Source organism: Calliphora vicina, chromosome 1 (assembly GCF_958450345.1).
Source record: "Calliphora vicina chromosome 1, idCalVici1.1, whole genome shotgun sequence".
Taxonomy (NCBI): domain Eukaryota; kingdom Metazoa; phylum Arthropoda; class Insecta; order Diptera; family Calliphoridae; genus Calliphora; species Calliphora vicina.
In genome coordinates this window covers 168,254,475-168,280,325 of record NC_088780.1, presented here as the reverse complement: position 1 = coordinate 168,280,325, position 25,851 = coordinate 168,254,475, and the positions used below count along the sequence as shown (strand labels likewise).

At 29.2% G+C, this 25,851-nt stretch overlaps 1 protein-coding gene across 1 annotated transcript in view; it reads left to right on the top strand.

Annotated features, from left to right (window-relative positions):
• Positions 1 to 19,652, top strand: part of Dop1R2 (dopamine receptor 2) — a 33,051-nt gene extending 13,399 nt beyond the window's left edge. Inside the window, exons 3-4 of the mRNA XM_065504152.1 lie at positions 4,032 to 4,115; positions 18,762 to 19,652. Of these exons, the coding sequence (XP_065360224.1) occupies positions 4,032 to 4,115; positions 18,762 to 19,652 (975 nt within the window). The remainder of the gene's footprint in view (positions 1 to 4,031; positions 4,116 to 18,761) is intronic.
• Positions 19,653 to 25,851: the final 6,199 nt, after the last annotated feature.

Genomic DNA, 25,851 nt, shown 5'->3' with positions numbered 1-25,851 from the left:
TAAAAAAAAAAGATTAAAAAAGGGTCCATTTTGAAAAAAAAAAAGTCAACAAAGTTTTTGATTTTGCAAAAAAAGTCAAAAATTTTATATTTTGAGTTACAAAATATTTATTTTGATAGATATCCCACTCGCATCCCACTAAGCGACCAAGTAGGTGTTCAAGGAAAATATCTAAACTTTATTTTAAGAAAAAAAAAAAAATAAAAAAAATAGCGTATTTTAAAAAAAAGTCAAAAAAGTTTTTGATTTCGGAAAAAAAATATTAAAAATTTTTTATTTTTTTTTTTAAATATTTTTTTTCGAAAGATCGAAGAAATAGCTATCTATACTATTTGGAACACATTTTGCTAAGAACAATAGGTAATAAGTTACATGGATAAGAAAAAACCCCTGTTTGACCAAATTGTCAAAATTTTACCCCCTATAACTCAGAGAGTTCTCGACCGATGTTGTTGAAAAATTGTGTCTGAGTTACTATCCAATAGAGCTAACCTTGGTGCAAATTTCATCCCGATCGGAAGACATCGATTTCAAAAGTTGGTTCACTTGACATGAAATCCCCCATATAAATAATTCTGTGTTTATTACCTAAAACCTTAACAACTTTATTTTCATAATTTACGTTAATTTTAAATAATTTCTAATGTAAATAAACAAATTCGCTTTTTTTGGTACCTAAGGCTCCTTTACGGTGTTATTTTGTTTATTACTTCTTTCATTCTTTCTCTGTTGGTTGGTTTTTGGCCAAATCTTTAAATTTTTTTATTTATCTTGTTTGGTACAAATGTAAATTTATTTTATTTAATTAAGAGCTTTCTTTTCGTGCTTTTCTTTTTCTTAATCTAGCATATTATTTATTTCTTTTTTAATTTTTACTTTATAAACATCCTCTTTTCTAAAACTGAGGTTAAAACGGGTTTTCTTTAAACAATTATGTTATTTGCGAGTAAAATTAATTTATAATTCTTAAGAAAAACCCTTAACGTGCAAGTGTTTCCCTGTAATTGTTTTTCTGCTGTCAAAACAAACTTGCAGAAGTTTGAGAAATCAAAATAAAAGAATAAAAGACAAACTTACCTTCATCAAATAAACATTTCTTAATGAATTTGCTACAAGTTTTTTTTTAAGAAAAATAGTATTTAAATAAAAATGTCTTCTGTTCTATTGTTGGAACTAACTATGTGCTATTTTCCTAACACCTACCTCCCTCTTACGCTACACAGTGGTATTAAGCACAAGAAGTGCATTTACAATTCAACATTTTATTGAACAGAAATTCTAATTGAAATAGAAAAACTTTAAAGAGCAATTAAAGTTTTGTAGAAGGTGAATTGAATCTGGTGTTAATAAAATAAATAATTTTGTTTTAATAAATTCAGGATGAAGTACTTTTTTCAATAAAAGTTGTTTATGCATCACAGTGGCATGAAGAAAACAGGGAATGAAATATTTTAACACGGTGACATCACAACACAAATATTGAGGCAAATAAGTCAGTTTAATACGACAGTAAAAATGTTAACTACTCTCTGTAAATTGGACCGATATGTAGGCTAATATCTACCTAGTCTTGGATTTTTGCTTATATCTCATCTAGTATCTGATATATTTATATCATATGTGGGTCCGCATAGTGGTTTAACAATTTTTTATTTTGAATATAATTCAGTAGCTCGTGAACGATTGCAGATATATTTATGAAATTTCACATAGTTGGAGTGGAGCCTAGTGGATAGCTCCCCAAATTAGCTCACATCGTTCCTACCAAATTTTAAAAAATTATGACCATAATTTTGTAAATCACGTCTCTTGAACTAAGATATTTCCAAGTCTTGTGTGTATGACTTAAAAATGCGGGATTTTTCAAATGTTTAGCTTTTATTTTGAAGCATTTATACAATATAATTTTACTCAAAGTATTGGCCGTTATTAGCTATGGCCTTTTCACATCTTTCTGGCAAAAGAACTGCTCATCTTTTGAGGCCAAGAACAAATCAAGCCGTATATTCTGTTCCAAAGTGATGCATATCCCAGAGGTTGCGTTCTGCATCGATCGAAACAAAAATGCAAAACTTCGCGATCGGTACAGGTTTCATGTGATGGTCTGGCCAGATTTCAGCAGCTCATAATATATAGGACCCTTTTCCCACCGCTAAACACAGAGCATTATCTTAGCGCCACAGATATTTAGCATTGGTGTCGATTCGCCTGGTTGGCTGGGCTTCACGTACGATCTCTTACACCCAATACTATCTAAATATAAAATTTCTTGCCATTCGGAAAATAATTTTTAATAAAATTTTCACAAATTTTGTAGGCTCGAGACGTAGCCTCATTACAACTACGAACCCATGTAAATACAAGTCAACTCTAAAACACCTCAGCACTAAATATGTGACATTTCATTAAGATAGCTTCAAAACCACTATGGCCCGAAGGATAGCACGGATAAACGGACATCATTATATCGACTTCTTTCATATCTATACAGAGAAAACAGATTCATAGTAGAAACCAAATTTGTTGCCAATCGAATGATTCTACCTTAGAAACCGAATTTTACAGTAGTGGCTATAACATTTTAGAAATGGTAACAAAAGTTTGATTGCTTCAACCGAAATTCGTCTTTATCAACTGATTTTCTGCTGAAAGAACCGAAAAATCCTATGTGTGCAACCGAATCATTCGATTCAGCAACAAAATCGGTTGCTACTACGAATCTGTTTTCTCTGTGTATACAATGACTAAATATAACTGAGTTTTACGTTTCGAAAAATCTTCCAAAGTCTTTTCAATTGTAGACTTAATTTTAAAGATTGTAAAACAAAGGTCTTATGATACTTAGTAGAAAAAGGTAGTAGCAAAAGGTCAAAGGCCATTATTAGTTCGAAAACTTTGAAGTACAGTTTCCAGATTCCATCAATTTGCAATAACTTCTAAAGAACAGTTATGAAATCAACAACGAAATCATTTGTACCAATTCCTTGAGTCCTTAATATAAGATATTTTCCTGCTCCGAATGAGTGTGTACGTGTGTGTTTGTGAGTACTGTAAGTGTGTGTGAATCTGTCTTTTTATGTCCTTATACTTGATGTCGTTATAATTATCGTTTGGAAAATTTGTTGATCCTTAAATTGTGTGGTACTTTGCAGAGATTCGCAACAAGACGATGTTACTCAACATGTTCTCTGCATGGCATCCAACATGTGCGACACAATTCATGCGAACAAACATACATTTAGTAATAATGAATGAAATTATTTCATCGTCACGACACGAAACATCTGCCGGCAGTGCATCATAACAACATACCACCATCCTCAGTAACATATCAAAACGACCAACAACAATTTGGCAATTAAAGCAAAAAAAAAAATAAAAATTACTGCAAGAAACTACAATATGATGTATACGTTTAATAATACATTGAACCTTTTTACTCGTAACTCTAGTGGCCTTTTTCTACACACGTCTCCTTCCAAGCCATATTGAACGTGGCACATAAAGAAAAAAAAGAAAAGCAAATTGAACTTTTGCTGCTCCACTATCATCACTCCAGGAGTGACTGTCTGGCCTCCATGCACGCGGAAAACAATTTGTGCAATTTTTTTCATTAAACATATTAAAATGAAATTTTCCATGAAAAATGCCAACATTTATAAATTCTCCTGCACACACAACCAAAGTAGAAAGATGCGGAAATAAAATGAAGTGAAGTGAGCAGCAAGTGAACGAGAGAGAACTAACTATTGAATGAGTGAGTGTGTGTTTTATGAGCCAGCATCCTCGTTCGACATTATGCAGTGATGGAAACGGAAAAAGAGGAAAACAGAAATAAGACGATTATAAAGTTTTTGTTGCTTCTGATTTTGATTTGGTTGAGCTGTTGTCTGTTATAGTTGTTTTATTTTGTTTGTCAAGCTACACATCTTCACTGTTGCCATCATTTATGTCTCCTCTTGGCGCTTGTGTGTGTTATTGGCCAAATGACAAAGATTTCCTTAATAACTCTTCATATTGTTCATCATCAGCATCATTGTCAACGTAATTGTCATCATCAACATCATCAGAACCAAAAGCAGCAGCAGCATCATCATCATCATCATCTGTTTGCTGTTTGCTCAAGTTGTTGAACAAATAAAGACAATGACTTCCTTAAACAAACAAACAATCAAACATATCAAAAAAGGAAAAGAAAATAATAATAATTTACACACATGCAGTTTGAAAAACTTCTTAGTGGCAAGAAGTGTAAGCAGGATGTAAGAGTCCTTATTTCACTGTCTTAAACAACAACAACAGTTACATCTTTTGCTTTGGTGTTGATGTTTGTCTTCCGTTTTGACGAATGTTTTCTCTTCTTTGGTCCGTAAGGTATGTAAATTTCTCTTCTCAGTAAAATTGCACCACTGTTTGTTTAAATGTTGTCCTGTACCACTTGGTTGTTTTCAGGAATCAAGCAATTTCACATTCAACAAATACTCTTTGTTGTTGGTATTATTAATTCATAATTGTACTTTATTGTTGTTGTTTGTGTCGTTAATAGTAAATATTTCCTTAATGCAAAAGTAGTTTTCAATTACATTCCCAATCACCAACCACCAAAAGTAACAATCGTTTGTTTTTTTATAAATAGATTTGTTTCTTGGCACTTTTTAAATCTTGTTCCTAGTTTAAATGTTTGTATTTGTCGTTTCACCGTTTCCTTTTAAACTGTATTCACCTGTTCAACCCCCACCCTCCCTTGTAGTTGATGTTTTTCCACTTCCACTTTATAAAGCAAGAAAAACTGTTGAAGTGTCTTTGGGAAAAAAATCGCAAAAAGTTTTAGTTATTAAATGTCAAATTTTTCTTCCTCTCTTGACAATTTCCACTTTGTTCTGTTTCTCTTTAATACAAAAAATACTACATACATATATACAACTAAATTATTTTTACTTTTTAGTTGTAAAACTTTTAACTTTCACTACGATCCTGTATAAATTTAAATCTGCATATTTGTGTGTATCTGTGTGTACGTGTATGTGTTTAAGCCCTAGTATGTATAGGTGTGTTTAATTTTTTTTTTATGACAATTTTATTGTCTTTTGTAAATATTAAAATAAATGACCCAGTTTTTGTTGTTATGTAAAATATTTTATTATTTAATTTTATTTTTATAATTTCTGTTGTTTTTATATTTTTTAAAAGCACTAAATGTTTTATATTAATAATGCAGACACTACTACTGCTATTGTAGTAATAATAGCTAAACTTTATTGTATTCTAAATATTTTATATTTGTTTTTATTATTTTGTCGTAAAGTTTATTGATTTTTTTGTTTTAGCAGATAGAAAACAAAAACATAAGACTCATATTAAACAAAAACAAGTAAGAGAGCTACATTCGGCTGTGCAGAATCTTATATACCCTTCACCAACTTATATTTTAAAATAAATTTATTTAAATATTTTTAGGTAAACAAAATTTAATTTTTTTTACAGAATTGTTTTTTAATTTTTTTTTTTTAAAAAAGTTTCTTCGATTTTTTTTTAATTTTAATTTTTTTTTTTTTTTTGGAATAAAAATTCGGGTTAAAAATATTTTTCCCGATTTTGCCTTATATACATCGTTGCAATGAACTTTGAAATATCTATCATTAGATATCCCGGTTTTATCCTTATATCTCAGCCATTTGTGGGCCGATTTTAAATAGCAACCGAGCCGGAATAATTCCCGATATATTGATGTATGAATCATGTATGTAAGTTATTTGTGGGCTATGGAAACATACAGACTGACAGACAGATATACGCGCAGACGGACATGGCTATCTATAACGATCCAGAATATATATATATGTACTTTGAGGGGTCGGTCGCAAATGAAAAATGTAGCCACTCATGGCGAAGGGTATAAAAAAAGGTTTTTCTTTAAATTCAGAAAAAATTTAAGGTAGCAGAAATATCTTTCTGTATAAGTCTAAGGCCCGTTTTCTCAATGTATCGACAAACTGCCTGTTACTAAATGTCGACATAAATTTATTAGGCCGATAAACTGTCCGTTAACAATTTTGGTTTTCTCAATATACCGACAAAAAACATTATTTTCAGATGGCAATACCTCTCAAAATAGATGTGAAAGTTGGAAAACCTGCTTTCAAGTGACAACATGTTTACATAAATCAGGTATTTAATGTGGCCATCGACAGCCGGAATCTTTAGAAAAATTCATTATCCTGCATGTCTGCCAGGTAGTTAGGCCTGGCATGATAAACTCTTTCAGTAATCACTTGGAAATTATGATAATTCCATCAAATTAATGATAATTCCTCTATTAAACTTTTTTTTATAAAATCTTTATAATTTCGTTTATAAAAACACAAACACATAAAAACTATGAACAGCAGTAAGCTGATTGAATTTATTTGTACGATAAATAAATAATTGGCAGATGAGGTCGGGTTAGCTTTGCGACAGAATAGAAGCAAATGAGACATTGAGAAAACCAAATTTCTTTAATCTGCAGTATTTCATTGGGAAAAAAGATGAGAAAACGGCCCTAACTATTTAATGCGTAATAAGAGGTGTTTTTTAAAGCTGCATTGCATATGTTAACGTTGTGTTATATTCCATATATAGACCCATTTTCCTGAAAAAATGCAAACAGTCTGCTATTAAGTCATATTGTCGTAATGTCCTAATATATTATGAGAGTTTAAAAACATTTTTGTTGTGTTTCAAACAAAAAAGTTCTAAACTAATAAGAATTTTTGAACTATATTTATTGTTTTGTCATAAAATAACCATTTTTTTGTTTTAACAATTTGATTAAACTATCATATGTATGCTAATATGACTAATAGCAGACCATTTGAATCCCCCAAATATAATATAAAATAATACGAAAGTACCTATTTTTTTAATGATCATTAAATTTCTCTATTGTGGGACTATGATTGATATTAATTCAAGATTAATTTTGCAAATTACTTTTGGATTTTGATATAAATTGAGGGATTTTTATAATCACCATCAAAAAAAATGGGGGATATATTGATTTTGTCATTCCGTTTGTAACACATCGAAATATTCCCATGATTTCACCTAGCCCCCATAAAAATTTCCCCACGGAATACTACTTGATCAGTCATAAATATGTTGATTATGCGGCAATTATGATACAATTTTGCACAAATGAGTTCTAAGTACTCAGAAATTGTTCTGTCAAGTATGGCGAAAATCAGGCAACACTTGTCTCTAGTCGCCATCAAATGTCATCCTTTGAAATCGCTTGAACATTGGACGAAAAGAAATTGGACATAAACAAATTGTTTATGAACATATTGATTGTGGGTATACAAGATTCGGCATAACCGAATGTAACACTTTTACTTGTTATTCTATTAATATAAAATTCATTTTTATATAAAACTTGTTAAAGATTACTTTTTTCGTCATGTTTGGAATCAATTGTCTTTAAAATTTGCCTAAAGATAGTGTCACACATTGCTAATATAGCGGCTACGTATTTTTCGTCAAATATTTGCCATATGTGACCCTACCTTAAGATTGGTGTTTTAATTTCAGTTTAAAACGATGCATTGTATTTACAATATGTTTGATTTAAAGTGCTTTAATTTGTCCATTAACCTTTTTTATAAAAATTTATTTTTTTAAGAAAAATAAGCTAAATCGAGTTTGTTTGTCCAAAAAAGTACCACTTTTCAAAAAGTACTTTTGAAAAAAAAGTTATATTTGATAAAAATTGTATCAGATTTATTTTTTTTATGGATATTGCATTAAATTTAATAATAATTATTAAATTTGGTAAATTTTATTTTAAGAAAAAATTTAACTTTTTTGGGAAATATTAAAAAAAAATATGTTTATTATCACTTAAATTGGAAGAATCCTTAAAAAGTGCTAATTTTCCAAAAAGTACTTTTCTATAAAAGAAATACTTTTTATAGAAATTTTGTCAAATTCATAAAAAGGTTTATAGAATATTTTTTGAATTTAGATAATAATTATGAAATTTTACCAATTTTGTTTTAAATCAGAATACTTTTAAAAAGTACTTTTATGGAAAAAGTACTTTTATATAAAATTGCTATACCTTTTCGCTCTTTCAATTTTTTGAAAACCCAAAAGTATGTAAGATCTCTTAATGGATTTAGATAATTGGTACGCAAAAAGAGGCATTAAATTTGTGAGCATGTGTGGGTAAACAATAAAATATCAGCAACAACAATAAGCAACTGATTGAAATATTTGTATTTTTACTCTCTATTGTTTACATTCGGGTTGTGTACATGTAAATTGACGAAAATCATCGTAATCTGAACAATATGAACGCCTACCAATGATTTAGATGAATTGTATTACTATTCTACACAGAGATAACAGTTTTGTTAATCAAATCATTCAGTCTTAATGATTGAATTTTTCTGTTGTGGCTGATAAATTTAAGTTGGGGTTTCAATAATTCAGATATGTCAATCGTATTTCTACTTTTTTTTGCTAGAACCGAAAAAAATCTGTGAATATAATTGAATCATTTGATTGGCTACAAATATAACATTTATTATTTGTAATGTTATGCGAAATGCATAACATAAATAAAGTAATTCATAAATAAATCGGATATTTCGAACCAGATATGAATTACTTTATTATTTGTATATATTTTTAAATTAAATCGTTTTTATTATTTGCAACTCTTAAGTACTTTTGATTTAAACAAATGTCGCCAGTTATCAAACTTTCTTTCTCCCATTTCCTTATTTATATTTAGTTAATATCATATTCAATAAAATTAAAAGAGATTCTATAAGTAATTTAATTCACAAATATATATAAAATACACACATAAAAACATATCACGATTGCTGAATTGAATCTTAATTTAAACATTTCGCAATCTACATGTTTGACCATTGTAAATTGAGCATTAATTTCAATTCAGTTTTTTTCACTTTTTTTTGTTCGTCAATTTGTAAGTGCCTGTAAAGAAGTATGACTGAATGTTGTTTTGTACAATTTTAAAGGTTAAAGACAAAAATGAACCCAGGATTTGGCATTTGACCAATGATGATTTAAAATACATGTGGAATTGTTATTAAATTGTTCATGTGTGTATGTCCAAATATCAATATTAACTACCCTGCAGTGTTAAAGTTAGCAACTCAAAATTTAGCTCTAGCTATAGTACTTAGACAGGTCTACTGCTACTGATCTATATAAAGTTGCGCAGAGGTTGTCATTTTGTTTCCTCGGTTTTTACAATTATACTTGCAAGTACATTAACTTCATTAATCTACAACAAAATTAAACTAAACTGAGTTGTAAGGGATTCTGAAAGGCACCAAATGACCTTTCATATGCATAAATGTAAATTGAACACTTCTCAGTGACCAGTGCGAATTCGCCAGTTGAAATATTTGTTAGTAAGTTGGTGGATAATCAATTTACAGCTTACACATCTGTCAAAGCGATACCAGTTCCTAAGGCTGCAGGGTAAATACACAGAGTGAGCAATTGTGTAATGCAAACACATACACGTAATACTGTAAGATATTTGTATATGTAAAATATCTCGATACTTATGTGAGTGTATTTGAGTGAATACGTTTTCGTCTGTCTTTTTCATTTGATAAATTATTGGCTGTGATTGAATTTTCAAAATGTTGCTCTCTTTTTCACATTTTTGTAGCAGCGTCATTTTTCTTATACTACATAAGTATTTAGTTTACCAGCACATGATTTGCCAAAATCGATTCAAGACGAAAGGAAAGAGTAAAACCAAAAAAAACGGAATGAACAAGAAATCCATCCATTTAATTTAATTTTTTTTTTTTTTGTAATGAATGATTATTGTTCTTTTACACAGCACTCCTATTATTCTATACCGATATCCTGGTCTGTTGGTAACAGTTTGGTGTGGTTTAAATGTTGGTTTGCAAGTTTGAACTTTTGTCTAAGATTGCAGATTGAATTTGAATTATTGGTTTGATGACCACAAGTTATTTGGCAATATTTTCACACGTTTCAGTTGAGTTCAATAATAAATGACTCTGACTAAGTGTAGTTGGCTTCTTCGTATCCTTTATCGTAATGTACTAGTATTTTTACAACTATTTGGAATGTACTTGTGCACTGTAATGAATACAGAGCTCTTAAGTAATGAGCTCTTTACCTCATACTTCTTAGGTATCACTTTAGAAATCCAATGTTGTAATAATGCATTGTTTATAGAGATTGATTTAGATCCTGGCATGTGTATTAAAAAAATATTCTTTGAAATTGTCTTAAATGATGAATTCAAAGTAGCAGCAAAATTAATTGGTAAATTTGTATGTTATCCGTATCAAATGGTTAATGAACTTCAATATTATGTGGTTTGGGTTTTTCTAAAATGTTCTAAAAACACAGTATTCAAGTATTTTACATAACACTGCACAATTTTAATGTATTGTGGTTCCAGTAGTACAAATATGGTCCAAATTTTAAATTCTATGGAGATGTTTTATCTAAAAAAATTTTAGATTTTTTTTAGAGGTTTCTTCACATAATTAATGATTATCAAAAAGGTGTTAGTCCAATATTATTAAGGTAAACTTAAAAAAAATTAAATTTACACAACCTTTAATCAGTTTATATATTACGTTTTAATCGGCTCAGTAGTTTCGGAGTTATAACAACAAATTGAAGAAAAAAAATATATTTTTTACGTGAAAATACCAATTTTTTTCGTTTTAAAAAAATCATGAAAAATCGAAAACTGCAGAAATTGTTTAGATTTATTGCTTTATCGCAAAGCCGCATATAATAGCAACAAAATGAGATATTGATCATAAAAATCTATTGAGTCTTTACGAATTTATTCACAATTAAGTTAATTCGCCCATTTTCACAAAATTTTAATCTTTTGTTAAATATACATAAAATTGAGTAGTTAATGTTCTTCTTTCGATTGATTGAATTCTGAAAACATTTTTCCCATGATATGTATAAATTTGCACATATATATTGCGTATCAATCGGCTCATTAGTTTCGGAGTTATAATAACAAATTGTAGCAAAAAAATATATTTTGTACTTGAAAATAGAAAACTTTTTTAAAAAAAAAATCATGAAAAATCGAAAACGGCAGAATTTTTTTAGATTTATTGCTTTATCGCAAAGCTACGTGTAATAGGAAGAAAATGAGATATCGATCATAAAAATCGATGGATTCTTTTCGAATTTCTTCACAATTAAGTTAATTCGCACGCTCATTTTCGCAAAATTTTAATTTTTTGTTTGATATATGTATGTACATACAATTGAGTAGTTGATATTCTTATTTTGAATTATTGAATTCTGAAAACAGTTTTCCCATGATATGTGTAAATTTTCACATATATATTCCGAATCAATCGGCTCAGTAGTTTCGGAGTTATAATAACAAATTGTAGCAAAAAAATATATTTTGTACGTGAAAAAAGCTAATTTTTTTGTTTTAAAAAATCATGAAAAATCGAAATCGGCAGAATTTAGATTTATTGCTTTATAGCAAAGCTACATGTAATAGGAACAAAATGAGATATCGATCATAAAAATCGATGGATTCTTTTCGAATTTATGCACAATTAAGTTAATTAGCCCATTTTCACAAAATTTTTGTCTTTTGTTAAATACACATAAAATTGAGTAATGTTCTTCTTTCAATTGATTGAATTCTGAAAACAGTTTTCCCATGATATGTATAAATTTTCACATATATATTGCGAATCAATCGGTTCAGTAGTTTCGGAGTTATAATAACAAATTGTAGCAAAAAAATATATTTTGTACGTGAAAAAATCGAAAATGTAAGAAATTGTTTAGATTTATTGCTTTATCGCAAAGCTACATATAATAGGAACAAAATAAGATATCGATCATAAAAATCGATGGATTCTTTTCGAATTTATGCTCAATTAAGTGAAGCGCTCATTTTCACAAAATTTTAGTTTTTTGTTAAACATTTAGTTAAAGTTCTTATTTTTAATTTGACTGCATTTCAATCTGCTCAGTAGTTTTGGAAGCCCTATAGAGGGCTATAAATTATAAACCAGAAACAAATTTGAAACTCTATGTTTTGGTCGACTACATTCAAAACTTGTTTCTTCTTTAATGCTTGTTTTACTATTCGCAATATTTTTAAAATTTCAAAAACTAGTAAAAATATTAAAAACTACCAAGCAAACCATTGTAGCAAAACAATATTGTAAATATTTATATTTTTTTTTTAAAAATTCAATGAATTTAAAGGTCTGCTTAAACGATGTCTGTTGATTTATCTTAATGCTTTTAGAATTCTTTTAATTGATTTGTAATTTAATTTAATATTTTTTTTTAGCTTTGCAGTAAATGAACACAATTAGCTTTTGTGCACGTTCTAAATAATTCCATTTATCTCTTTTAAATACATTACAATCCTCAATTTAAAATGCTTTTATTTAAGAAATAATATAAAATGAAAACAGAGATAAAATTACGTATTAAAACATACATACATAAATACATATTTACTTTTACAAATAATATATCAATATATAAATATACACCTTCTTAGCCTTTGGCCCATTCACCGAGCGAATCCGTTGCCTTTGGTCACTTAGATTTAAGCACCAGTTATTGAGTCTGATACACACACACACAAACATCTACACATCTATATCTACACCGACATCCACAGAAATACTCTATGCACGGTAAACACTGCTGAGCAACAATCCTGCAACACGGTAAATCATTACAACAATTTAAAACAAAATTACTTATTTAAAATTCTTTCGTGTTACTTTTTTTTCTATTTTACTTTGTTGCTATATTTATTGAATATTGAAAAAATGGTTTTTCTTTCTTTTTTTGTTTGGTCTAAATATAAATTTCACAGTCATGGACATTTTTAGTTGTATGTCAGGCATTTAATCCGTCAGTTCATCAATGTGTTTGTTTTGTTTTTTTATTATTATTTTGCTCACTCCCATTAATGCCTCTGTGTTTGTGTTTGTTCTATTTAAATGCAGCAGTTTTATATATAATATTCATCATACCTATACAAACATTTGTAGATACATTTATGCAATGTACTCGTATATATATATACATTAATAAGCGTTTATAAGTATATTTAAAGCCTTTGGCCTTTTCACTTCATCACTTTCTGGCATTCAACACCCACGTATTTTTAATTTGTTTTATATGTAGACTTATAGTTAGTTTATGCATTAGGGTGGCTTTTCTACCTTTTTTCGCGTTACATGACGTATGGTGCGGATTATTATACTTGGAAATTTTTAATATTTGAGTGAATCATAATCTATACAGAATTATCTTTCTAAGCTATAACAGTTAAAAACCTGTTGGAAAAATTTAAAGTTCTTAAAGATTGCCCCGACCCCGATTGTTCGAACAATCGTGTTATGGAATCCTAGTTAACATGTGTAGAGAAAAATTAAGAAAAAAAAATTAAATTGTGCGTTCTGACGTTTTTCGGCCAATGATCGCTTCAAACGAATCAGATGTGTTCGTTACAGGTTCCCTGTGATGGTTTGGCCAAATACTAAGCAATACCTAAGCGTCATGAATATTTGGATTTGGTGTCGATTCGGCTGGTTGGCCGGTCTTCACATACGATCTTTTACGCTTTGGGTTAACGTAATGAATCCTTTTTTCATCGCAAGTAATGATTCGGTGCAAAAATTATTTATTATAGACATGCAAAATCGTAAAATTCGTATACATAGTATCCAGTTTCCCTGCTCTTGAAATTGCTGCTTGTGCATGAAGTAATGCCTCCGATTCTTGGTCTCCAATTTTTTTTTTGCTCGGCCAGGGCGATCTTTGTCCTCAGTGTCAAAATTACCACTTCTAAAGCGAACAAATCATCTCTGGCAAGTTGTAACCGATGGAACACATTCGCCATAATTTTTGTTGAGCAAAAATTTATGTCTTATATCAAGTAACTCTATAATCCGAGCTGCACTCTTAAAACTTTTTAAAAAAAACCTCCCTAATATTTTGTAGTCATATCATACCCTGCAGTTTTAAAGGTAGCAATTGTCAACATTACATTATCTACAGAGTCCAGTGACTAGTTTACAAACGTGGAATTTTATGATATTTACAATATTGTAGATTTAAACTAAATTTTTGAACTTAAAAACCTTTAGTTTTATAATTTAAATTATTCTAAAATATCGGTAGCGGTATTATGGTGCTAAAAATTTACTTACTAGTTCCAAACACTGTAAGTTGGATATTTACTATATGTATGTTGATATCTGTGACATTATATACACATACATATGTATGTTGCTAGGTATCGGTTTCATGCATAAATGCTACTTGTTTAAAGCAGCATTTATTTTTAATTTTATTTAATGTTTTTTTTTTTGTTCTTTTATTATTTATAAATTAAAAAATATACATAAAATATACACATCCACACAAAATGCTTATTAATAAACATAAACACTGAACGAATGTGCTTAAATTACATTAGAGTTCAATTCTATTGTTCGAGAAAATAAAAAAAATAATACGAATTAAAATATGTGTACTACACATTAGGATGGCTAAAAATAAAGCAAAATTAAGTTTTATATCAAGAGAGAATATATGAGTATTATTAAAAAATTTATCCAAAATTTTAATTTTTTATTGTTCTTAGCTTATATCCCGCCAAACATTAGAATTTCTAAGTACATATTAGCTCTTCAACTGAATTTTAGAATATATTTGACGTACAAACAGTCATGTTCTTCAAGTGGCCTCTAATCCATAACATATACATAATTCATGTTACATAAATCAGGTCTTAGTTAAGGCAATCAGATTTTGAAAATGAAAATAGATGACATAAAGAAAAAAGTCAAAAATTTATTTGAAGTCAAGGTACGTGTTCTATGAGTTCTATGTATTGTTGAAACACCTTGTGTAAAATATAAGGATCATAGCTTTTGCAATTTAATTTAAAAGATTCGAAATGTATGAGTAACTGTCGTTCTAATACTGATATATAAAGGACAAAAATTGGTCATTTTATAGGCACGCCATTAACGGCCACTAGAACAAGAACTGTAGGAACAGAATTAACATATTCTGAGAAATATTAAAAAAGATATTTTTACTTAAAATATATCCATATTTACTTGTATTTGAGTTTCTGTCTTTGTACGATACCGTTAACCTATTCGCAGGTCTGACCCACAAAATTTAATTTTTTTTAACGTCAGTTTCAAAACTCCATTTCAAATTTTTAAAAATTTTGTTTAACAAATTTCAGAATTTTTTGATCATCTCATTGGGATTTATTAAGAATATAATAGGGAATAAAAATGTGAAAAAATTATGAAAATATCTCTTATAGTTTTTCCGTACCTGCGAATTAAATTTTGAAATTTTAGAGAAAAACCAATTATTTTGCAATTTTTAGGCCAATGAGCTCCATTTCCTTACTCTTATGAACTTTAAGCCAAACTTATTCAGAATATTATAGCCCAGATAATTCTAAATATACTCTGAAACATTCACTAAAATCGGAAAACGTTAATTTTTTTTATGGTTTTAGAAGTTTGGGGTCATTTTAACCCCAAGTGCTATATAGGGTTAATTTTAATTTTTCTGCTGTTTTTGTAAACACTAGGCTTTGTGTGGGGGTATTTTCATAATTTTTTCACATTTTTATTTCCTATTAAATTCTTAATAAATCCCAATGAGATGATCAAAAAATTCTGAAATTCGATATACAAAAATTTTTAAAAATTAGAAAATGGAGTTTTGAAACTGTCGTTAAAAAAATTGTATTTTTTTGTTCATACCTAAGAATAGGTTAACGGTATCCTACGAAGACAAAAACTCATATACAAGTATATATGAACATATTTGAAGTAAAAATGAGCTTTTATTTTAATATTTATCAAAATATGTTAATTTTGTTCCTACATTTCTTGTTCTAATGGCCTGGCGAAATTTTAATAACTTTAAAATTTTTTGACCAATTTCTGTCTTTTATGTCTCATTAGAACGACAATTACGTACACATTTCGATTTTTTTAAATTGAATTACAAAAGTAATTTTTTAATGGCAAAATTTTTACAAAAACTGAAAAAATTAATTTTTTTCCCCTTGTAAATGCATCTCAAAACTTCAGAGGGCTTGCGGCACGTCTTAACCCCAACCGATTTACCTAAAATGTTTTCATGATGATTTTTTTACTAATGTTCACCAAACTGGAGTGTGAGAATGACCAAAATCCAACTTTCGTTTATTAAGGGCCAACCTTATCTTAGTTGATCTGTCAACATGGTAGCTTCTAGATAAAATTTTTTTTTTTCGCGAAGTTTTTCCAAAATTATTAGAGTGCGTTCCTGGAACTCCAAACTGTTCATTGTAGTTGAAACCATAACTTAACTCGTACACCCAAGCCATTTTCAACCTCCGAAAATTCTAAATGAATAACACATGGGTTACGTCTGAGAAAAAAATGTTCAGTACAAAACATTTTACTTCCTTTTAAAGAAAAAATACTGAAACTGGTACCTGATGCCGGTTAGTTGTCATATTATTTTTGTCCTAAATTCCAAGCGTTTCATGAATCGTTTTTCATTGATCAATTGCAATTAATTTTGTTTATGTAGTGTGCTTTAAAACTCCAATCTTATCTATTTCAAGTTCAGAAACATTTTTTTCCTGACACATTCTGCCTCAAATTTAACAAAATAAATTTTACCAAAAAAGTTTTTAAAAAAATAACAAAGATCTAGCTAACTTACTTACATATATTTAATATTGACGCACTTTAAAATGCACAGCAATCAAATGAGAGAAAAGATTCTTATCTGAACAAAGTTTGAGCATATTGATGGACATTCCACATCTTGATATGTTTGAGCAAACAAGTAAGAGAGCTATATTCGGCTGTGTGGAAACACTTTACCAAATTATACTTTAAAATAATTTTTTTTTAAATATTTTAAAGTAAACAAAATTTAATTTTTTTTTTTTAAATTTTTATAAAAAAAAAATGATGGGAAAAGAATTTATTATAAAAAAAATTTTGATGAAAAAAAAATTCGTGTTAAAAAATATTTTTACCGATTTTGATCCATTGTAGGTCCAACTTACTATAGCCTTATATACTTCGTTGTAATGGACTTTGAAATATCTATAATTTTTTTGTCTAATTTTTTTTAAATAATAAATTTAAAAAATTAAAAAAAAATCAAAAATTTTTTTTTTAAATTTTCAAAAACAATTTTGAAAAAAAATTTTAATTTTGTTTACCTAAAAATATTTATAGTTTGCATTTTAAAGTATAATTCGGTGTAGGGTATATAAGATTCGGCACAGCCGAATATAGGTCTCTTACTTGTTTACATTAACGGTGATCTCTTTTGCGTATCAATCGGTTTGAAAAGCTATCTGAGTCTCCAAAAGCCCAATTAAAATAATCAAATTCGTCCAATCTATGAGATTTTATGAGGGTTTAGAGAGAATTCGATAATGTATTATTATTCGAACTTTCAAGTTTTTCTACATATATTCTCAAGAAACACACAAATTGTTTTACGTATTTTGAAAATATTACTCATACCACTTGTAGTCCGTTTTTTGTTTAAATTTGTAAATGGAAATAAAATTAGTTATACGCATACCACGATAACGATATATCCCGTATCGTTATCGTGGTATGTGTCAATAATTTTACACAACTTGTAACAACAGCCACCCATTGTGCAAATGTAAAACAAATTGAGTTCATTTAAATATTTAAAAAAAAGTGAAACAGGCAGCCAACACTTATTAAGCATTCAACAGCAATTAACCACAAATGTTACAAAATATTAATTATTCTAAATGGACTGTGACAAATGAAACAAATTATAAAATTGTTGTAGACTTTTTAATTTACCCCGTCAATTATGAATGTTATTTAAAAATACAATACAAATGGAATTTTCTAAAAACGACACACACGTACAAACATTAATAAACAATTACGTGCAAACAAGGCAATTTTTGAAAATCTAAACAACTAATTAATATTTATGTCTAGGAATTTGTTCAACAGCAGCTATTTAACCCCTAAATACATTAATATACAATATATGAAATACATATAGTCTGTCAGTCTGTCTGTCAGTCAGTCTGAAATGCGTGCACACACTCAATTTAATTTTTAAAATAGTCGTTAACCCATTAAATCATAATCATTTAAATAGTACAAAAGAGCGGATGAACACTCAAAAGCAATGCCACAAATAAACTGAAATTAAGAATCATTGTTAAGCACTTGTACAATAATAATAATAACAATAATAATGATTGTAGTAAATATTATTAAATTAAATTTATTTTATTTATACAACAAACCGACTTATTAATGGCTTATTTATGTTCGGTATTAATTTAATTTAATTATTTGCCTTGTGTACAAACATTTGCCGACTTCTCCACTTATTCTGTGTTTTTGATTTTTTTATACGTTTCTGCCGTAGTCGTGTGTACAGTTTTAATAATTTCTTTTTATTACATTTTCTTTTCCTTTTTCCATTTCCTGTCTGATTGTTTGCGACATTTCAACAATGATTGCGGCATGCTCTTGTTTTGTTATGGGGTCGTGTGCGTTGTTGTTTTACCGCAACTTAAGTGTCATGTGGCTGCTGCCATGGTTGCTGCCTCAACATCATTTGGTTATTCGTCGGTGAATCAATTTGATGGCAATCGTTCGATTATGTGACGGCAGCTTAGCAGTTGCAGCTCCTGCAGTGGGAGTAGCAACTGCGGTAGAAACAGTGTGGTGCATCATCATCACCACCACCATCCGCATCATCATCAGGAACAAATGCAGCTGCAACAGCAACAACAACAACAGCAGCAGCATCTATTTCAACGTGAACGTTCTTGCACACGATGTCAAAGTTTTCATCGTCATCATCATCGCCAAAGGAGAAGATCGTCGGGTGTTCATTACACTGCAGCCACTAATGTGATGTCGACCAAGGCCATTGTCACAGTGACTCCACCCGTTACTGCCGGTGGAGCATCACGTCTATCGACTGCAACCACTACATCCGTTTCACCAACATCATTAACTAGCCTATCGTTGGCATCTCCCTGCAATTTAAACAGTTCCAGCCACTTGAGTGGCGCAACAACACCACTGCATCCTGGTGCCAGTAAACATTGCACATTTGCCTTGACTCCCATCACCATTCCACCGCCACCCAACAAGGTGTCTTTCCTGTCAACCGCAAAATTTCATTCGAATTCACTCAATTCAAGCAGTGCAACAATCGCAAATACTCCGCCATCCAACAACGTTGTGGCCGCAGCAGCAATTTCTTCAATTATTACGCCTTCCACACCACCGACACCTGCAACTGTTGATGCAGATGATACTGCCATGGTCGGTTTAATGAATTCGCACAACCATCCGAAATTGCAAATGCGACCAAGTGTTACAAGTCAAATTACCACAGTTGAAGATGTTGATGAAATTTGTAAACTTCCCCTGGACGATGAATGCATTGATGCTGTCATACATCATCATCATCACTACTCCAGTCCATCGTCCAATTCATCTTTGTCGTTATCTTCGTCCGCTGCTATGACACGTGATAACATTGTTCCTTAAGGTTAGTTAAATACATATTTCATAATTTGTTTTCGTTTTCGATATTAAGTTAGGAATATGTTCGATTTGTTCATTATAATTTTACTCCAAAAATGTGTAGTCTTCCAAAGAATTTTAAAGTTAACTTAATTATTAGCAAAAATTTGTTTTAACACTTGTGTATAATTTTATTTCAATGAATTGTTATCTTATAATCTCAAATAATTCCAGTTTAATTAATTTTAAGTATTTGTTAAAACATTCTGTGATAAACAATGATCTCGATGCACAAGCCTCATTCTATAAAAATTGTGTGTTTGTGAATTTGTATGTGGCTTGAATTACACTGTGTGTAATTTTTTAAGTCATGGAAATGTAACCATATACGGACACCACTACGTGATAAAAGACCAACAAAAAATAACACTTGTCTCTCAGTTTTGCCCAAAGTCATGCACTTTTTTTATGGGCCCCCAAAGATTTGGGGCATCGGTGTAATTTTTGTGATAATTTTCTCAGGCTCTCCTAGGCAATCAAAAGTTTTAGGCGATTTTGATCACAATTTTTGTTCTTTGTGACAAGGGCTACAAATTTGCCTCAGAGAGTAACTAAAAATTTCGAACTGTTTGCAAGATATGAGCCTGAGAAAATGATCACAAATCTTTGGGAGTCCATACAAAAAGTGCATGTCTTTGGGCAAAACTAAGAGACACGGGTCTACTTTTTTTTTGTCTTTTATCACGTTGTGGTGTCCATATATGGATTTTTTCGTGTTGCACTGTGTTATACTCTGCTACAGAATAACACTTTTATATTTTTTTATTCATATGAGCTGGGGGAGAAAATACAAAAAAATGTGTTAATGAAAAGTTGAATAACTTTTACAATTTTCATCCGATTTGAATAATTAACCCTCCGTTACTCGTAACTGATCTGGTTGATACAAGCAAACATTTTTTTATTGTAAATTTTTTTAAACGCCCTAAATTTTAAGCTATTTTTTGATAAAATAATATTTTTACTGCAATTTTTTTTGTATTACCCTTTTAAATAAATTGCATTTAATATTGTTTTTATGTTTTCGAAATAAAAAGTGAAGAGATTATTTTTGAAACGCGCTTTTTTATTGATATCAATTTGATACCTTGCGACTAGTATCGATTGAAAATGATTGCGACTAACGCAGGGTTAAAACCATGTTTTGTTAAGAACTAAAATTCCTTTATACATTTTTATAAGATTTTATATCAAAATAAGCAATGAAAAGCAGCAGTTTTTCTTTTAGCTATTCTTAACAAAAACAATACCTATAACTTACAAATGTATCAAAAAATCCTCGTCATTTTAAAGCTAAATCAGTTTTCTTTCCAAACCCATTAAAACATTTAAAGTCCGACAAAAACTGACTGAGTTACAGGTCGATAAGTTGACGAACATCACTGAAAACAATTTTTTTTAGAATAACTTCTGAATTTGAGGGTGTTTCAGAAATTTTTAGACACAATTTGTAATGACCTATAATGTTTTCCAAAGTTTGTTTTTCATCGTAGCACCGTGTTATTATTAAAAAGTGTAAAAAAAATTAAAGGGCAAATAGATTTTCAAGATGATGCATCATTCTCATGTGCATTATTAATTTTATTATATCATGTCTGTATTAAAGTTCATTAAAATAATTTTCCGGAATCGTTACAATCACAGCCGCTCCATTACAATGTTGTTAGATAATTCATTATTGATTTTTATTTGTACACCCACATATCCACATTAGACTGGCCCTTAAAAAAATTGATTCCATTTAGAGGGGTATTTTTAAAAACAAACCACTAGACAATTTTAGTCAAATCGAATAAAGTAACCAACCTGTAGCGAAAACCTATTGGAAATTGTAAAATTAGTAGTTTTTTTAAGGGCAGATCTAATCCATATATTCATTCACAAACACGCATTTTTTACTTCTATTAATATTATATACATATGTATTTACTGAAGTTTAGTCAGCCTGAATAAATAATTGTTGTTATACACGTGTGGTAGCAGAATTTTATTATGACAGTAAAACAAAGAGTATGCTGCTATTGTTATAATTTATTGTATTTAATTATGTTTGTTTTTTTATGTATATTATAATTATATTGTATAATTTGTTATACATATTTATATTGTTAAATCTTGTAATAATCTGGTACCTGCTATTTATCACAAAAAAAAAACAATTAGAACAGAAAACAAAACATAATCATCACTGTTATGTGAATTAATATTAATCATTAAAACACATACTCTCATGGATACAACAATCTTACACAAACACACACACACACATAACAACATACATACATACATATACTCTTACAAAAAAAGTTCAAATTTCAACAGATTGTAAAATGTTCCTTTAATTCTTTTTTATATAAATAATAAATAATCTATAACTAAATGTATATTTAAAATCACTCAGACTTACACACACAAATACATCCATGTGTAAATATATATATTAGGGTGGACCTTGTTTTGCAATTTACGATACTCCCGAGGTCTAAAATTATTCTTTGTCTTCTAATATGCTGAAAATTGCTGCATCTATCCAAACAAATTGTTGTCGGTCCGGGCACGTCTATAAATCGTATGAGGCCTGTAAATCGTATGAGGCAAAACTTACCAACCACTTAATTTTTAATACTTTTTAACAGGTATTGCAACATGTGGTCGAATGTTATCATATTCTTGGGGTTTTTTGGCCAATGCTCGCTTCAAACGAATCAGTTGCGTTTGGTACAGGTTCCATGTGATGGTCTGGTCAGATTTGCTTTTGCTCCCACCAAATACAGAGAATTGACTTAGCGCCATGGATATTTGACTTTTGTCTGGATTCGGTTGGTTGGCCGGGCTTCACATACGATCTCTTACGCATCTCATTCAAATAAATGTATCCATTTTTCATCTAATTATAGCGCTCAAACATCATTTCAAAATCGTCAAAAAGTCTCTGTGCCGATGAAACCGATGGAACACATATACCATAAGATTTGGTGAGCAATCGGTGTGATTCAGATGCACTTTTTTCAAATTAAAGAAGTAAAGTAAAACTTCCCGCATATAACGCTTTGTTGGTACTAAATTCGACATTTTCGAAGCAAAAAAAAACTTTGTTGGTTACACAATAATGTTCGATAATTAAGTGAGAGTAAATGACAGATATGTAGCCTTCAAAATGACATATAAGTTATTGAAAACTAAAACCGCCATCTATTGTAAATCCCGCATTTTTAAGTCATTGCTAAAAAATTTTAAATGAAATTTGAAATATAATAACCAATAAATGTGAATTAAAAAAAACAAATTTGAACAGTTGTACCTAATATGGGTTAACCGATTTGAAATTAGTGGATTTCGAGGAAATTTTGTGTTAATTACAATCGAAAAAATTTATTTTAATTTTTACTTTAAAAAAAGAAATTTTGAAAATGTAAAAAAATATTTTATCAGCCTAACTATAAAAGAAATTGTAACGTTAGTTTTTGTTAAAGTCGACTTTATTTTAAAATAGAACTTTTGTTTTTTTCGTACCATAAGAAATTTTTTAAAATAGCTTTCAAAACTTTTTCCAACTCATATGCCCCATTCACAATTGGTGTCGTAGCGTTGTATCGTTGTATGTCGTAATTTTTTTTTATTAATGTTTTGTTTTTGTTTCAAAAAATTAGTTTGAAAAATATTTACATATGTCATACAATGCTACAACACTACGACATCAATTGTGAATTGGGCAATACATTAAAATAAATGAAAATATTTTTCAATGAATGTAAATAAAAAAAAGGAATTTCAAAAAATTAAAAAAAGCTTATTTTAAAATAATAAAAAAACATTTAAAATTTTTGAATACAGTGAGACCTCGATTTTCCGTAATGGTCGGGACCGGGTGCATTCTGGATATTCAATTTTCACGGTTAATTGAGTACCAATTTTGAGTAGTTTTTTAATACATATAGTTTGTGAATACTATGTCGCTTTTTTGTTTATTTTTGAGTGGAATATTTTAGCCTTTCATTCAATGTTAATCCAGAAAATGGAGTTCCTTTAAATCGTTCCTTCCCGAACCATTCATAAACTACAAAATCTACTTTTGGTTCTTCAGCAGTATTTAAAGTTGTTCGGTTTCGAAAGCCAATAACATAATCACTTTGTTTTTTATAATGTCTAACACTAACAATCCGCACTTCTCAAATTTCTAAATTAAACACGTGTAAATATGTGTAATGCCAGATAATGGAGGTAATTACGGTTAATCGATGTCTAAGAATTTTAATAGATACAAAAATATTTTCTTTTTCATTCACGGATAATTGATGTTGCCGGTTAATCGAATCACGGATAATCGAGGCCTCACTGTATTTCAAATTTGTTTTTATCATACGAAATTTAAAATAATAGTTAACTTTATGGACTTAAAATCGACTTTAAGTCTTTTGTGGTTAGGCTGTATATTTTTACCCTACTTCCTATTCTGATCTGAGCTTTATGAGAGTGACAAAGTTATAACAACATCTGCCAACTATTGTATGGAACTTGTTATAAAGTTCAGAATAGTAGGGGGGTTAGTTTGAATTTAATTCATGTGAAAATATTTCTACTTTGGACCAAAACAAGAAACTTCAAAATAAAATGTGCAACCTCTAAACACTATCCGATTTTGCTAAAATAGTCAGCATATGGAAAAATTAAACAAAAATTCAGAATTAGGACCACCCTATTAAATATATATTTGTATTAAATAACTATCATAAGGATTAAGTAACAGAAAATATACATATGTATACATACATATATGTATAAGTAGATTGTATTTAGTTGTACTCTTCGTATGTATGTACGTAAGTCGCATCATATTATGATAAATTTTGTATTATATATGTAATTTACATACATTTACACAATCATTTATTCATCTCTCCATATGTGTGTACATATGCATGTGTTGGTGTCTGTTTATGTGTGAGGAAAAAAGTTTAACTTTGGATCCTTGTAGGAGTCAAAAGTTATACGTAAGTTTAAGAGTAGTTTACTTGTATAGAATACACAGAGCCACCAACACATGCTAAACAGGGCAAACTGAAAAGTTCTCTCAAAACAATATAATATTTAACTTTAGGCTTCAATTTCAATAAATTTCTTCAATTTGATTTATACTTCTTTATCTTAAATGTTTTTGTAAGTTTTAGCTTCGGATTTTACGAATCCCAAATGTTGAAAAAAAATGAGCTAAGTCTAGCGGCTCTAATTTATGTCGGATGAAATCTGTAAGTTAAATCTTTTAAATTTCAAAGCATATTTCTTATTTTCATTTAATCATATTTTTCATACGATATTATTGTTGTATTGTAAATAAACGTAAATGCTAGATCTTAATTTATATCGATATTGGAGAAACTGCTCTGGAGAATCTATTCTTAAACATAAAGAGAAACTTCCATTTCTATGGAATCTGCTGCTTGAGATACATATACTGTATACAAGTGGCCCATTGACAATTTGACAATGTTTTAAACATGAAAACAAATTTTACAAATTGCAGTATATTTATTGTTTTATAAAGACTTTTCAGTTTGCCCTCATTAACATTAATTTGATTATACACATATATCATTATATTGTATTGTAATAGTAAATATTACTTAACAATACATACACACAATAACACATTTAGTATTAATAATTTATATTTATAGTAAGTCCTAGTCATACATACGAGTATATACATATACTAAAACACATGAATGCCTGCATCTGAATGTAATGGAATGAATGACTGTATGAACGAATGAGTGCGTGAGTGAGTGAGTGAGAGTGAGTTGGTTCAAAACAATTATTTCTAACGTACAAATATAAGTATAATATTAAATCATAGACATACTACATACCACATCAAAAAATTATATAAAATATTTTGTATTATAGTAACAAACCAAAAAACAAAAACAAGAAATAAATTATTATAATTTTAGTTTTCATATATCGAAGAAAATAAACCACAACAAATCATTCATTGTCTTTCATGCATTCAGTTTTAATTTTGTTACACATTATTTGATTAATTACAAACAAACAGACCGACAAATATATTCTAAGTCAGTGTATGTATGTATAAATGTGCAATAATAATAATAATAATTAAATTAATGTTAATAATAATAATAATACAATAATCTATTATTAA